Genomic DNA, 17,253 nt, shown 5'->3' on the forward strand with positions numbered 1-17,253 from the left:
ATCTGTTAAATCCTATTGGTTGAACTGCCAATATGTGACCGGCATCAACATTATTATGTTTAGAGATGCCCCGATATATCGGCCAATAATCGGTATCGGTAGATAAAAGCAATTTTTCACGCTATCGGCCGATGGTTCAAAAAGAGCCGATGCAAAAGGAAAATGCAATGAATTTGTGCCCTATACATAAGAAATGTTCACCTTTAGTTTGATGTTCAATTTTAAAAGTTGTAATATGAATTAATAACATTCAGAAAGTTATAGGCCTATATTAATATTAAGTTAAACTTCAGAAACCATATGGGCAGATCCTAAATATCGGTAAGGAAATTTATAAAAAAATATATTATTGGAAATTAAAAAAAAATTGTAAAGCTGCATTCCAGTTTTTTAATTTGTTTGTAAAATATTGTGATACCATGGTATCATTAACCCAATATCATGCATCGTTTCAGAGCTGACTGGGGGTATCAATACTACCACAGCATTTTATCTAACTATTGTAAATGGACTTTATAAAACACCTTTGATGGCGTTTATTTATAATTGACAAGATAATTATTTACACATGCAAAAAAACATCTAATGAAACGTTGATCACACAAACACACAATGAATCACACGACCATATGAAACCCTTTTAGTTTAATTTCTTTACATGGATAAGAAAAGTAGATTTTCTTTAGTATTTGTTACAAGTTGCAAAAAAGGCTGTAGATGTGTCATTTGTTTGTGTTGATTTTACTAGCACTCAGTGTTTGTCTGTGAATAAAGTTTGAAACAGGACAGAGCTTCATCTCATATGCCATGGGTCCGGTATATCAAAAATATCTGTCTGTGAGAACAAATCACAGCAGAATAAGATACAAAATTCAGCTCATATTAAAAATCCTCCTTTATCAAACAGCAAACATTTAGACGTCATCAATTCTCATCACGAAGAAGGCGCCATTCTTCAGAAAAAGCCCTGAAGTGACGCTACACAGCAGCAGAGTAGGAAGAATTATGGGAAGAATTTGTGGAAATCCAATGACAGCAGGACAGGAATATATTTCATACAAAAGAAAAACAGTACGTGCATATCATCCCAGCGACACCTTGTCCTTCAAAACACTGCCGATCCTTCTCAAGTTAGCTCGAGGATCGCAAGAGCTGCTGCTTACACAAACCTTCCGGAGGTCAAAACCTGCACCAGAGCATCACCCGAGGCAGGGCTGGCTAATCTTCATCATCATTCTCATCAAAGTCCTCCTCCTCCTCCTCTTCATCCTCCACGAAGGACGAAGGAGTTTCCACCCTGGAGCTGCTGATGTGAGATCCGTTCGAGCTCGACGCGGCGCGGTCGCTAAACGATCAGAGATCAATGTGTTATAAAACGTAAACACAACTGCTCACATCCGATGGAGATAATGCCATACTCACGCTGCAACAAATGAAAGGCCTCCCGTCGGCTGGTTTATTGCTCCTTGTGCCATTTCTACAACACAAGACGAATGAGTCACAGAAATATAAACGTGAGGAGAGCGAGAGTGAAAGTTTAAGGAATCTGACCGGTCACATATGGCTGCAAGGCTTTAGGCACAAAAGACCTGGCGATCTTCAGCTGTTCTTGAGTGCAGTGACCCGACTCCAGGCCGAACGCCAGACCCATTCGTTTTAGAACCTCCACATCATCGTGGATCTCAAACAAGTTGTCAAAATTGAACAGATACTCGAACCTGCAGAGAATGAGAAAGGGAGATAAGCAGCTAAGGGCGTGTTCACATATTACTTTTTTGTCGGTCGTAGCGTTGTGGTTACAAAAAGCAGCCCGCAATGTTCAAAGATAGCATTTTTGTGCACGTAGGCAGGTTAAAGAGACAGGCTTCATAGGCAGCGTAACAGAATTAAATTTGAATTATAAACAGAGAGCTTATTTGCTTAAACCAATAACATATTTTAAAAATACTTTACTTCTTTCTCGCTAGAAATGCAATGAGAAGGTTTTGAAAGTGAAAATTAAACTTAAATTTACACAAAACCATAAATTCGGGAGTTTCTGCAGCCATTTATTTTTTTAGTGAGTGAACCTTCTCGACCCATCACGTTCCTTGCATGTTTTTATGGAAAAGACAGGTCTTTTGTCATTGGTTAGCTGTGAAAAAGGTTTTTGAGGGCCTTTTTTTCTGAAAAGTTAAATCGTTTAAACCTCAGAAGATGCTCAGAGCTGCAGAAAAAGACGCTGGCACTGGCATTTAAAAAAGTGTCACAACTTTCTTGAAACACGGTTTACTCCATAGGATTATAATGTAAAACAGATGCTAGTGTGAACATGGCCTTAGACAGGTAAAGGATGAGACTGCTAAAAAAAACGTGCACTCACTTGTCATTGGAGATGCTGCAGTCGATGATGGTGTTCTTGCTGGTGTTCACTATGATGAAGGGCAGGTGGATGATGGTGTTTGGAGGTGGAGGTCTGTTGTTCTTCTCTTCCAGTTGTCGGTTTCTCTGCACTAAATTCTTAAAAGCTATTTGCTGTGAAGCAAGAGACGTGTTTGAGATTTACGAACCTAATAACTAATTCTGTAACCTCTAAAAGACGTGATTTACCTGCAGTATAAGCTCCTGCAGCTGAGCCTGTTTCTGCTTAATTCTCTCCAGTCGTCTCAGACGCTCCGTCTATCAGGAGACACAAATAAATTCACATTAATGAATGAAGAACACACCACACATGAGAACAAATCGCAAGTCAGCTGACCTCCAGCTCCCGGCATTCCTGCGCCGAGTTGGTGGGGAACCCGATCCATTTGATCTCTTTCTTATCTTTGGAGATGATATTCATGGCCATCAGAACGTTCAGAGCGTCGTAAACTCGCCGCCTGATGTTCTTCTGATCGTACACTTGCTACAGAGAAGAGACATGTGAGAAAAGATCGGATGCATATGTGCTGTGTAACAGGAAAAGTGACTGACCGCATCATTCGGGGAGATGCCGACGTCTGCCGAACTGAATTCTGTCACCAGCTCATCTGCCACTTCATTATACGACGTGACCCCCTTCTTCTGCACCTTCTCGCACACCTTCATGGAGAAATGCCTCAGGCCCTTGCCGTTCTTATCGCCCTTTCTGCCGCGCCTGCAGTGGTCAGGAAAAAAACAGGGTTTAACAGACTTCGCTTTGGGTACAAAAGAAATGTACAAAATCTAAAGAATGCCAATGAAGCTTTAACTTAGACAGATTTACACGGTTTATTATAGTAACACTGAAAACAGAATGTTTAAGCTTTGCTGAATATAGTCAAGGCAACAAAATTAATAAAAATGACAAAATAAATGAAATTATGTTTTTTCCTCCAGCCTGCTGTTGACAGGATCAAATTGTCACAATGTTTTTTTATTTTATACACTGAAAAAAATATTATGTGCATAAAAAAATGGGAAAAGAATGATTAAAATATACTTAATAAATATTTCAAAATAATCTTGGGAATAAAATCTACTGATTTTGGTTAAGATTTTAAGGATTTTGTTTGAGTAATTTAACAAATTATTTAGTAAATCCAACTTAATTTTATTATGTTAAACCCATTTAAATTGGTAAATTAAGTTTATCAATTGATTTTGTGTTGAGACTACATAAATATTTTTTGTAGATATAACTACATTGGCAGTTGATCTGTAGTTCCCAGCTTGCTTTGCATCTGACTGCAATAGGATATAGATTTTCCAGATAAACATAATTTTTAGTGTTTTTCAGTAAAAAGAAAGACCTTTGTTTGCATTTTGTGTTGATTTATCTTTGAGTTTTAAGAGAGTTTTGGTATTAATTTTAAGTGGTTACTGTTGCTAATGTCATTATAGAGACCACCAGTCTCTTCTCACTTGACCATCTATGTTGTAAAAAATTGTAAATTTCAATACGAAGGTAAGTGAGCCGTGAAATTGAGTTAGATACACGTTTTGTTCAACGTTTACTTTATTCCGCTTACTTAATTGCACTTGAATTATAGCAGCACAATTTACTTAATAAAATCCTTGTAACAATTTGCACAGATATTTTTTAAGTAAATTCTTCCAGTTCTTTTTTTCAGTGTAGATGGAAAAATGACGGGAATCCAGACACTGTATAAAACACATTCAAGTCCATGATCCATAGAGTAAAAAAAGCTTTACTGAAGATCCTTGAGTCATGTGACAAAAAATACAAAAGTGCACAAAGAAAAAAGTGTGTGTGCACAAAACAAGACAAGTAACAAGTTATGTTTCAAGTAAACAATACAGTAAATTTTTCAGACCGTCTTAAACTATCTTCAGGACCTTTCTTCAACATGGATCCTAAACTTGCAATTTATATGACTGATGTCGTTTGCATGAATGAGTTTCTTTCATATGAAAGGAATCCACATACCCGAAAAGTACACAGTTTGACACCGGACATCTCTCACATTTAAAATAAATAGTAACAAGGTTTTATGCAAATTTTGGACACAACTCCATTATCTATATATAATGGGAAGAGGTGCAGGTGTTTAATGGCTTTTAAACGACTTAAATCTTCATTCACTTCATTTCAATTTCACATTTGCTGACAGTGTATCTAACTTTACTCCAACTGAGATGAAAATGTCTATTTGTGCCATTATTGGACTATTTTAAAAAAGTGACAGATATAGTGAAAAGTGTGGCCTTCCGCTTATTACCCAATGAGCAGTGTTAATTAACCTAACGGAGATCTCTCTAGGGTCAGTAACGTGAAAAAAACATTTAGTTTTTATTCCTCCATGTGCTTTTGCTAGAAGCGGGCATTTTTTGCTGATTCAGGATGCCTGGGCTTTAAGGAACACTGTGACATCTGAAGGCAGATGTGGGACACTGATTTCTGAACCAGACAGATGCATGTGGCTCAACTAACCCAGTGGACCATGGTGAAGAGTCCTGCGGCTGGGTCTGTGGGGTCTGGAAATGTGCGGTGGGCGTGCGTGGACTAGTTAACAGGTTACTGGGAGGGCCGCCGGCCCTTTGAGGAGTGCTGATGACCTGCAGGCAGGGAGAGAGAGAGAGAATCATTAAAACCACATGCATCGCTATTCTTTCAAGTGGACAGGTCACTTTATCTGTATCCACACCTGATCACATCTACCTGTCTCTCTCCTTACACTGTTTGTGTTATAATAGGATGATAATAAAGGATCTAAAACTGCTGACGATATGGTTCTTTGATCCGATTAGACAGACTCTCCCAGGTCACCTCACACAATGTTAATGGGCGGCTTAATTGCCATTGAGACCTCCACACCTGAGATGGAGCAGTCTAATATCGGGTTCTGTGCCAGTCTGGGTCGTCCGTCAACTTAAGTCGTTAAAACAACCCCTATTAAATAGTATACAGCTGACCTGAACTCAATGAGCTTTGCTGTATGTGTAAGCGTGAAAACATACGCGAGACTCTTACCACATGAGGCATGACACCATGGCCTGTAGCAGAGTGCGTTTTGGGCAGAATCTGTTTGACTGCAGCGACAGACGCCGGATGAAACGTCAGGAGGGAATACACACCACCGGCTACGGCACAAAACAAGACACACATCAACGTCATAAACCGCATTCATTACATTTCTAATGTTATCTGTCAGTCTCGAGTCTGGGAGCGCCCAGTCGATCTGAATGTGTGCGAGTTACACTGCCCCCTGGGGGTGAGACGGTAACAATCATCAGACATCAATCCTAAACCCTGACATCTCCATTATTCTTCTAAAAAGCTCATAAAATCAATAGGAATGCCATTCCATGAGCTCTCATATTTAAGGCTGGATTGAATCATTATAGATGGTTTCCTCTTAACAACAAAAACAAACTTTACCAAATGTTAGAAATTGAGAAGAACCTTCACTTGGCTAAACTTGTCTCTCCGATATTTTGATTTATACTGCAATACTAAGCTCAACCACTAGATGTCAATGTACCTTAAGGTTTGTTTAAATGCGACTGAACTACAGGACCCATTCAACAAATTGTTTAAAAAAAAATGAACATACAAAAAAATTCAACAAATCATTCATACAGTAAAATAATAATAGAAATTAATATTACCGTAAATTAAATATAAATAGTTATATTATTAGACACTAGCCTAACACAAACTGGAAGTTAACTGGGGTCAGGCGCACGCACGTCCAATGAAACGGTCCATAAACATGTTTAATATCAATACAGAGGCTAAAGATGATTCATCACTTACGTTTGCCAGGACTCAAGTTTTGGTTGACAAACACCTTTATCTCACTACTGGCTTCCTTCAGTCCACCCTAAAGATCAGGACAAGAGACAGAGAGAGAAAAACAGAAAAAGACAGAATATGAATGGACCTGTACAGGCTTCAACTACACAACATTAACAAAGGCAAAGTGGACATGCAAAATATCTGCGATGTCTACAGAAAGTAGCCCCAACAGGTGATATTTAAATGAAGCCCATCATACTTACATCTTTAGCCATGATATCTGTGCAGATGACCCGAGTGTGTATTCAGGACAGAGTCTTTGGTCTGTGACTGCAGTTCACCTGAAAGTCAAAGTCAGAGAACCGAATCAGAACTGAAATTAGGCTTCTCTACTCGGTAAGCAATGTTATTTACCTCCTGTTATACCAAAAGGTATTTAGACACATAATAGATTAAAGGAGTTGGATAATGTCAGTGCTTTCATTTAATAACATGAAAATCATTTTCTCATCTGAAGTCTGCAAGTTGTGATTTGAACACATGGACAACACTTAACACGGCTGGACAGCCTGAACACAGAATGAACTGTAAAATTCATCGGCCCGCAATTTCCTTCCGACAAACAAATTATAAAAAAGTCTTTGGAGTACACAGAGGCAGTTGATTTCCACTGTTTTTGAAGTTTTGTTAGGGCTGGACGATAACGTAGAATAGATTATCATTTTACATCAAAAAAATACTATTTGTGGCTCAGAGTACATCATCAAGTAGAGATTTAAAAGTCCAGTGTATGAGATTTGGTGACATCTAGTGATGAGGTTGTGAATTGCAACCAACGGCTCACTCCACCGCTCGCTTTTGAAGCACTATGGTGGATGCCACAGGACTAAGACGTCATCACGTTTTTCGCTTCTCTGCCGATGGAGATCAAGTATTTACATAACACGCTCTGTAGAGCAGTTAGTCTGTTTAGGGCTACTATAGAAACAACATGATGAATTTCATCTAAAAAGGACCGGCGGTGTATGTAGATAGAAATAGCTCATTCTAAGCTCATAAAAACATAACGCATCATCATGTAAGGTCTTTATACAACTCTGAACACATAGTTATGTATAGTATATTGCATTTCTGTCGAGAGATCCTTCAAATAAATTACACACTGGACCTTTAAAGACATAGTTCACACAAATATGAAAAGTAATTGCTCACATACATTCAGCATTAAAATAATCCAAATCATTGTAGTGATAAGAATCTTCTGAAGTAAAACAATATGTTTGTTGAGGAAGTTTTTTTTATATATATTTTGGGATCGATATGTTGTGTATCCATGGAAACATGCTTTAGCCTTAGAGTTCAAATATGGCGGTACATTTTGAACATCGAAGACGAAGATTTGGTTAGTCACTGCCAGCTGCGCGCGCATACTGGTTGCAGAAAAACATAGAAAATAAAGCAGCAATGAGTGAAACGGAGGAGACAATTCCTTTACAATCGTGTTTTTGTGTTGTTGAATGTCAGAAAATGAATGGCAAAAATGATGGTATTGTTTCCTATGGAACACAGTTGTTGAATATGCCATTTTAAGCTCATTAAACGAACAGGCTGGACTGACGGAATCACCCGGATCTGTGTTTATTTTATTTCAGACAAGGTTTTCTATAATCTTTCAAAGTCTAACTTTTTTGTATAACGTATCAGTGTAATTCTCTAGTCTAGTCTATATAAAGGCTATCTCTTCCGGGGTTTTCTGCAACCAAGATGCGCGCTCATCCCGAATGTTTACAAACTTATAAGTAGCCTATTGGTTCTTGAATGTTTCATGATGAAACACGAATATGACAATTAGTCACCAAGCATGCGAGATTTGACAGTATGAACTATGGTTGTATCCATGGATGTGTGCCATCCCAGAAACAATATTTTCTATCACAAATGTATGGTTTATACTTCGTAAAGTATGTTATATAAACCTGGTATGACGTGAGGTTGGGTAAATTAGTGAATGTTCATATTTGGCTGAACTGTCCCTTTAAATGGCGCAAGAATGATCAAAGTTTTATTTTCAGACATGAGTGTAACTCTGAACACATCTGACAGATGTCCCGACAACAACACAAACACTAAACAAAAATGACTTTTAAATCAAATAACGAACAAATTGTAAAAAAAACCTAAACGTACTATATGCATTTCAAACGTATTAAGTTAACTCATAAACTTTATTCTATAACAGAAACGAGCACATTTATGCAAGATCAATATATGACTTGACCATAGCTTGAATTTACATTAAGAAGAATAAATGAAGATTAAAGCGACTTTATACTAAACGAGCAATGCATCGCGACGCGACCACAACGGGTTTGCATAGCGCGACGCTCTAGGACAATGCACACAGCTTTGTTAATGTAAAGGGAGCGTTGTAGTTTTGTCGCGCAGAGTACCTCGCAGCGTCGACACGTAGTTAGTAATTCATTAAGCGAGATAATCGCGTTAGCCCGACGCTGCTACAGCTAAGCTAGGCTAGCGAGCTAACGCTTTTACTTACATTACACTCGTATGCGACACAAAAACTGTATAACTGTCCCACTTACCGTAACCATCCGCTCACATCCACGTCATTCCTGCTGATGATATCTACACACAGTTAAAAACTCGTCTGTATTTTTCGCATCAGATTGTGCTCGTCTATCGCGAGCTGCGCCTGGTGCTACAGCAGTCAAACTGAGCTTGGCGGTGTCCTGTGAACAAGCGCTCTGATTGGATGCGCTCTGAATGTCGTCATCGCGCATTCAGACCTCGTCAACACGCGCTGCCTCGGAACATGTCATTCAAAACCGATCTTTTAATAATTTGGATGGTTAAAACGATTGAAGAGTTTAATTTACTTTTTGTCTGTTTATTTTTGTTTGTGTTATTTTATGTCTAAGCCCCGTTTGAAAGTTAAAATTATCATTGTAAATTGTATGCCAACTTGTTTTATATGCGTTTTGATCTTTGTTATATTTAAATAAATAAAAAAGCAATAAAAACCGACACTGTATAAGAAAACGTTGTTATGTGGAACATAAAATGAGACAAAATCGCTGTGATTTTGTGTCCAGTTTGTGTTGTTTGGTTATCGATGTTCTTTACGAAAAAATTATAATAACATGACACGAGTAAAAGTTTAGAATTTTCAGTTTTCTTACAGTAAATGCACATTTTAATTATGTTTATGATAAAAATAACATAAAACCATATTTATTAAATAACATGCATGTTAAAGTGCGTCAGCAACAGTGAGGTCATAGGTTTAATCCCAGAGAACACATATACTGATACAATTGTATCGGCATCAACATTTAATTAAAACCCTGAAAGCACAGTAGACTTTCTATCTGTTTTTTGATCACAATTTTACACACACACAATCCAGAGAAATGGTAACATTTAAAAATAATTAGATTTTGTCCTAAATAATGTAAAAGCTATCCTGTTCTTTAAACAAGTCATTGCTTGCTGCCTTACATTTTAACAGCTACATTATCTGGTTTGTCTGTTGACAGCTCAAGGCACAAACAGTATACTACAGTAATAAATAACATTTTGGTCATATATTATACCTAAACATTATAAAAGTCATGCACGTTATCATTATAAATAAATATTTGCATCGATTGAACTTCGGGAAGTTCTTTCTGATTCTGTGATTATCATCAATATGATGCAATAAAGAGACACACGAGGGAGAACATTAACCCCAAAGGGTTTGACGTGAACATCTCCTGTCCATCAGGAGAATTCCTTTCTGCTCTCTAGGAAAGAAAGCAAACCACAAGCCTCTGGGTCTGACAGCTCATTGGTCAGGTGAACGCTTTTCTCTCCGTGCGGGGAATGTACTTCAGCGTGGCGGCTCTCCACAACACAGGAGCGAGGAGAAGACTTAACGTGGTGACACTGAGAACTAACAGGTACACCTGGATGAGGAAGAAGAGAGGAAGACCTGCCATTGCTTTGTGTGTTATAATCATAAATATGTTTAGTCTATAAATGAAATTCTGAGAGTGATAATTATGGCAGGATGTACACTGACCTCTCGAGAGATGATACCTGTCCGTCGGGCTCGACTGCCCAGAACGAAGGAAAACTCGCTGACCTGCGCCAGTCCGGCAGACACCACCCAGCGTATGTGTTGCGAGCTTGACGGGAGAATGCTGGACAATACCAGCACAGCTATTATGAACTGAAAGAGAAGATTGATTTTTATATTAAACTTGATTTGAAATAAAAAAAATCAAGCGCGATGGAATTAAAACTGAATTACCTTCGTAATCACCACAGTGAAGGTGAGGACTAACAGGATGGTTAACTCATACAGGACAAAGGTTGGGAAAACATGCAATCCTGCAAACATCAACGTTTATCTATCATTCAAAGTATCTAAACATTCAAACGCACAAGAACATTCTGATATGGTTAAATAGAACATGAAGTGCACAAGGAGATGCTTATTTAAAAAGCAAAAATGTGCCGTTTCCTTCCTCTCACCAATAGATGCGAAGAAGATGATGGCTAGAAAATCTCGGATTGGTTCAGCACAGCTCATGACTTCAGCAGTGACCATGTGACCTTGTGAGGAGAGAAGTGCACCTGCCAGGAAGCAGCCCAGTTCCATAGACACGTCCATCCATTCTGTAATCTGTGATGTACAAACATCATGACGTTCAACAAGCATCAGCTCTTTAAACGTCGCAGATAATTTCCATACAAAAAAACATGATCTTACGGTCAGCATCAGGAAGACAAACGCTGTGGTGCCCAGCACCAGGATCTCTTTGTTTCCTTTACTCTCTGCATGCAGCTTTCTGTAGAACGGGCCGATCAAATAAGACCTGATCAGCCAACACAACATCAGCACCACTGCTAGTGATGCCACCACCCGAGCCAGAAGAACTAGTACATGCAGCGTGGCCATCACAACACTGAAACAGATGACAACAACCAACTTCTTAATATACAATGTGATATAGGGCTGTCAAACGATTAACAGCATCCAGAAAAAAAGTTTGCGTTTACATAATATTTGTCTGTGTACTGTGCATATTAATTTTGTATTTATAAACACATACTTCATCAATAATTTAGTTTATTAATTTTCTTAAATATATGGATGAATTTGTATGTTTTTATAAACAAAAAACTAATATGTAACCCTGGATCACAAAACCAGTCTTAAGTAGCAAAGTAACATTTTTTATAAAAGACAAATACATTGTATGGGTCAAAATTATAAATTTTTCTTTTATGGCAAAAATCATTAGGATATCAAGTAAAGATCATGTTCCATGTAGATATTTCTCATGAAGAGATGTTTCTTACCTTAAATAAATAAAAACTTTATTTTTGTGAGTGGACGGCCTGCCACAGTGCCAATGAATAACAACTTCAAAGGCAATTTTCTCAATATTTTGATTTTTTGCGCTCTCAGATTCCTGAGTTGTATCTCAGCCAGATATTGTCCTATTCTTACAACTCGCACATCAATATAAATCTTATTTATTCAGCTTTCAGATTATGTAAAAATCTCAATTTCTAATTCAATTTACTGGTTTTGTTGTCCCGGGTCACATATGCACAGTACACAGGCATTATTGTGTAATCACAAACTTTAATTCTGGATGTGATTAATCGTTTGACAGCAATAATGATATATAATAATAACATCATTTTCTCAAATCAGATTTTTGTAGTTTAAACAATGATAGTACAGTTTTTTTAGAAAGTTGAACTTTAAAAACTTTAAAAGTGTGAATTTTCTTGCCCACAAAACGCTGTTGTTGTGAAAAATTGTGCCATACACTCTCTTAAATTCTCAAAAAATGGGATAACCTTTTACAGGTGAGAATTTGTTAATTTATATTTGTGTAAATATTGTTTATAAACTATTATTTCAAAACAATATGAATTTTAACTAATAACGTGATGATGAACAATTGACGTATACCAAGGTTTCTTTTTTCTTATTTAATATTCTCTCAAAAGAATGTTCAGAAAGCAAAACCTTTCAATCTTATATCTACGGAAAAGAAGGTGGAAGATTGTGCTACAATGCAGCTAAGAAGTGTGAAACATAAAAATGAATGTCACCTATCCATGTCTTCAGTGTCTCCTTGAATCAAGGTGGGCATGACGGCAATAAACAACCCCATCTGAACATCCTGCATGACAAGCATGCCCAGTAAAACACTGCTGTAATCCAGCTCACCTGTAAACACACACGGCAGACGTCACTACAGATGTAAAGTGCTTGGATAAATGCTTCTTTAGACATTACTTCACCATCTTTTGATTCCCCTCTGGATCCTCCTGCGAGAAAGCGAGACACCAGCGGGGTGCTGGATAGAGACAGACAGCTGGAAATGAAGACGGTTTGTGTCGGAGGAAGAGCGAGCAGCTGACCCCAAAAAAGCCCGGCGGCCACCATCAGAAGACTTAAATATCCAGAACCCTGGACGGAGATTTTCCACACCTAAAGAACACAAATGCGAACTCAGACATCTATCAACAACCACACAAACACAACAAAGGAGCAACATCTTTGCATTTATTCACCTTGTGGAGTCGTTCAGGGGAAAAGTCCAGACCAACCACGAAAAGAGTGAAAAACACGCCCAGCTCTCCTAGCGTCTCCACCTGAACCACCGACTGCACCGGGATCGAACAATGAATGTCCGATTAGTGTCCTGCAGATGTGACGACATGACTGAAGATGTGCTTTACTCACTTTAATGCTGTTGAGTCCGGACGGCCCGAGCAGAACTCCACACATGATATAACCAAACATGGGCGGCAGACCCAGCATTGTGCAGAACCATCCACACGGCAACGACAACATCACCACATACACCAGATCCTGTAGAACCAAACACACTTATCACTCAATATTACTAGAGAACAGTGGCCTCTGGTGCACATTATTTTTGAGGGGGCGCAACAAACCATCTGAAAATGTGATATAAACGTATCATCACTGCTTAGCTAAGAAACTGTCAAAGCATGTAAGGCCGTGTTCAGACTTGACTTCTTTTTCGAAGCTGCTAGCGTCTGTTATAATCCTATGGAAAAAACTCCCTACGTCAAGCTCCTTCTCACAGGGATACCAATGACAAGCGAGTAGTGTGCCATTTCCATTACAACATGCAAGGGAGGTGATTGGTCGAGCAGGATCAAGCTTGAAAAATTAAAATGGCGGCCGAAACGCCAGTTGGAGCATAGTTTTGTATAAATGTAAGTTGAACTTTCACTTTCAATAACTTTTGACTGCATTTGCATTTCTTTTGAGAAATTACTATTTTAGTTTTTAAATATGTGATTAGTTTTTGCAAATACGCCCTCTGTTTATAATTCAAATAGACTTCCGTTACACGACCATTTTGTTTCTCTGCATTCTGTTGTGATTGGTCTTGTCATGTAGTGTCGCAAATGCAACGTATGCGAGCATTCACAGAGTGTCGCAAATCTGCCCAGGAACTGAAATAAGAGAGACAGACGAGTCGTTGCCGTGATTCAGAGTCGACTCCTTTCATCCCAAGCCAATAACTTTGTAATTCGTTCACTTTCGGCGTTACAACTTGTAACAAGTACTCTTTAAAGGTGCTGCGCGTTGTTTATTTGAGAATCTATTTGACAGAAATGCAATATAATATACATAACTATGTGTTCAGAGGTGCATAAAGACCTAACACAATGAAGGGTTATGTTGTTTATATCTTAGAATGACCAACGCTGGTCCTCTTAAGTCATTCCCTGCCAGCCTTTTTTTTTTAATTTGCCAGCCTACGCTTTTCACCCAAATTTAATGGCTCACAGTAAATTTTCTATAAAGAATATATGGACAAACGATATGTCAAATGAAAGAACAGAGTCTCAGCTTTTAAACAAAAGAAACTGTATTCTTCCATCTTCATTTGTTCGTTTTTTATCACTCCGTAGATGTGGGTAGGTTTCTTTAAAAATACACCACTTTGATTAAAGCTGAGATAATTAACGTTTTTTTGTCAAAGATTCCGCCCAGATTCCACTCAGAACAATCATTAAAAACAGCTAAAACATATACGTTCTAGGTTCTGGGATTCTGTACTTTTCCCAAAGGTGTGTAATAGCGCCACCTGCTGTAAAACAGTACAAATACTGATTGTCATAATAACTCGTCTTTGGCGGTGAACCGTTTTTTTTTTTAAATCACGAGTTAACTCGTCAATGGTGGTAAAAGAGTTAAATGGAATTCGCCATGTTGTTTCTACAGCAGCCCTGAACGCACAAACTCCTCTTAAGAGCACTGACCTTGATGAAGTGATGGTCAGCATGGGGAATGGTGGAGTCACGCGGTTTGGTCAGCACATACTGGTTATTTTGGGAGTCTATCAGCATGCTGAGCCCCAGATTGCCCTTGTGCTTCTGTCTGGACGCGTTCTTCCTCTTACTGTCGTCTTCATCCTCCTCCACTCTCAGAACGGCCTCCACGTTCACCCCCTTCATCTGAACACAAAGGTGCACAGTACAGTCACACATGCAACCAAATCAGGCTTTTACAGAGAATCAAAACTTGAACTACAAGATCTCTCAAATTATCATTCTCAACAAGGAGAACGAGTTAGGAAATGATGAGGGTTGTTTGCCCACATCAAGTATGTTAGCATGTCGTGTATGGTTGTTAGGAGATTTTTAAGATCCTGTATTTCAAGTTAAGCATTTCACAGATTTTACTGTATCGATGAAGTCAGCGTTCACCCGTTTGTCTGAAAGCAGTCACCTGTTTGTTGTTGTCGAAGGCATGATCTTCGATCTGCTCCTCCAGTCGATCCGCAGCCTTCCGAACGTCCTCCAGGATCTCGTCCAACATAGAGAGGGTTTTATTAATGTCCCGCGCCTCCCTCAGCATCTCCTGCTGGTGTTTCTCAGCCGCCACCAACTCCATGTACTCCTGCTCTTCCTGCAGGGACCATGTCAAACCATCACATAATGCATGGGGGAAAAAAAGCTAGTTTTGTGTTTTCTAGTACACAACATCTTTTAGCTTATTTTTCGAATATAGCAAGTGTACTCCTTGTTAAAACACACTAAAAGTACTGATGACATCATACTTTGATGGCGGCTTCTCTGAGGGCGTCCAGTCTCTGCCTGCTGCTCTCCTTCATGTTGACCACGTCTCTGAAGTTTCCCTTCAACACTCTCTGGAGCCCGTCCACGGCCTGGAAGAGTGAGTGCTCGCTCTCGTTCAGCTCCCTCTGAAAGATCTCCAGCGTGTGCAAGCGGAACAGCTTCTCTCCTTGCGACAGCGTCTTGTCCCGCAACACCATCGCCGCGGCCAAACCTAGTTTCCGTATGGCTGAGCTCTTTTGCCTCAGGAGGTTGGAGAGCCGGCGGCAGTTCTCCGTCACCCACTGGTGTCCATGGATCTTGGCAGCAGGCGGGCCTTCCTCAGCCAACTTTTTCTCTAACTGGAGCGCCCCCACCAGGCCGAAGCACAGCAGCACACACAGACCTCGCATCTGGCCCTCTGTAGATTCAGCTGAAAGGACACACAACCGATAAATCAGTGCATTTTGGAAACGGGTCTGATAACATTGATTTTGGACATGGATTATGGCAATATCTATTTTTTTATCGCTGCAAATAGTATATAGAATGACAGTCCAAAAAAAAAGAAAATGCCTGTTACTCAAGAAGTATTAAATATAACTTGTCTTTTGGAATCTACACTAATAAGGCCCTTTATGGTACAATCCCAGAGATATGTGGATCTCCACCGTTCCCGTTTTCCATGGTTGAAAAGAAAATGTGGTTCACACAATACTTTTCTAATACTATCATTTTTTGGTTGATTTGACCTTTCGGTAAACAATTCATGCTATTCATTTGTAAAACTATTCTTGACATTATTTTGAAAACATTCTGACTTGAACAGTAAATAATGCAGTATTTTAAAAGTACAAACCAAATATATGAACGCCGAGTTGTTGCGAATCTTACAGCGTGGCACTCCTTAACCTGCAGATATGACAGAATGAGCTCAAACAGGTGTGTCACCACATGACAAGTTTACCTGCTCCGTCACACCTACATCCTGCAATAACACACAAACACACATTGACGTTTAAAGGAAAATGATAAGGATTTGTTTGACACTGTTAAATAGATCTGGATATTATTAGCTGATGTGTATGAATGATAATGATGTTACATATAGTAACTGAGTTAAGCAAATATTCTTCTGCGATTTACATAACAAATGTGAAAAAATCTGAAAAAGAAACTATTGCATTGCAAAATAAATTATTTAACCGATTTCATGAAAAAGCGTAAAAACAGAATGTAATACTACTTGATATTATTATAAAAGTTATATCCATTGTGTGTAAAAAGAAATGTACACATTTGGTCAGAGAAACAAAATGTTTATTTAACTCTTGAACAACCAGCTGTTAAGGTTCAATAACCATCAGGCAAATAAATACATCAAAACAAACGACAACATGACTGTGAGTCACTGTATTATACTGAAAATATAAGGAAGCTAACGTTCATCAGCATGTCAATGAGGTTACGTTTTAAATTTAAAGATAAAACGATCTATCCACGTCTACTGTAAGCTATGACGTTTAAAAAGATTGTGTTCATGTCATTCTATGAGCACTAGTTGATAGAAACGAGTACTTCTCTTACCTGGTAATCGCAGTACAGTGGACTGGTTGAACTGACATCCAAAGAGAAACAATCGCACTCTTGTGACGCCACATGTCGCGAACCAGCGCAGCGCGCGCGCCCGGAGTCGCGGAGACACGCGCGTGTCTGCAGCTGAATTCGGCTCTGACTCGGTAACCAGGTTGCTGTTGGTACGAGACCCTGTTGTTATTGATGTAAAGGCAAATTCTGCTCTTAATCAACTCGTGCAGCACTGGGTCCGGGCGCAATAAATGAAGGAACTTTACCGGGAGATTACTGCAGATTTACAATTATTACTTTCCTTCTTAAGTGCTTAGAAACGCGTTGCATTGTTTGTATGA

The 17,253-nt window shown here is 38.9% G+C and overlaps 2 protein-coding genes across 3 annotated transcripts; both read right to left on the bottom strand.

The window, feature by feature from the left end:
- Nucleotides 1–630: 630 nt before the first annotated feature.
- tfdp1b (transcription factor Dp-1, b) lies at nt 631–8,934 on the bottom strand. Its single transcript, XM_056739153.1, has 12 exons — nt 8,800–8,934; nt 6,463–6,540; nt 6,218–6,284; nt 5,432–5,541; nt 4,892–5,016; nt 2,953–3,115; nt 2,738–2,884; nt 2,590–2,658; nt 2,363–2,514; nt 1,552–1,718; nt 1,423–1,477; nt 631–1,345 (listed from the first exon to the last, which is right to left on the bottom strand). The coding sequence occupies exons 2-12, from the start codon at nt 6,472–6,474 to the stop codon at nt 1,219–1,221; spliced, it is 1,194 nt and encodes a 397-aa protein (XP_056595131.1). The 5' UTR covers nt 6,475–6,540; nt 8,800–8,934; the 3' UTR covers nt 631–1,218.
- Nucleotides 8,935–9,447: 513 nt separating this feature from the next.
- tmco3 (transmembrane and coiled-coil domains 3) lies at nt 9,448–17,253 on the bottom strand. Of its 2 annotated transcripts, none has more exons than XM_056739097.1 (14): nt 16,913–17,253; nt 16,185–16,237; nt 15,331–15,758; nt 15,000–15,179; nt 14,531–14,725; nt 12,972–13,100; nt 12,800–12,892; nt 12,527–12,716; nt 12,335–12,452; nt 10,974–11,169; nt 10,736–10,886; nt 10,512–10,591; nt 10,281–10,430; nt 9,448–10,164 (listed from the first exon to the last, which is right to left on the bottom strand). In XM_056739097.1, exons 3-14 carry the CDS (start codon nt 15,736–15,738, stop codon nt 10,051–10,053), a joined length of 2,004 nt encoding a protein of 667 aa, XP_056595075.1. In that variant the 5' UTR covers nt 15,739–15,758; nt 16,185–16,237; nt 16,913–17,253; the 3' UTR covers nt 9,448–10,050. The 2 variants fall into 2 exon arrangements, with proteins under 2 accessions (XP_056595075.1, XP_056595067.1); XM_056739089.1 differs by having other exon boundaries at nt 16,185–16,313.

Source organism: Triplophysa dalaica, chromosome 2, assembly GCF_015846415.1.
Source record: "Triplophysa dalaica isolate WHDGS20190420 chromosome 2, ASM1584641v1, whole genome shotgun sequence".
Lineage (NCBI taxonomy): Eukaryota > Metazoa > Chordata > Actinopteri > Cypriniformes > Nemacheilidae > Triplophysa > Triplophysa dalaica.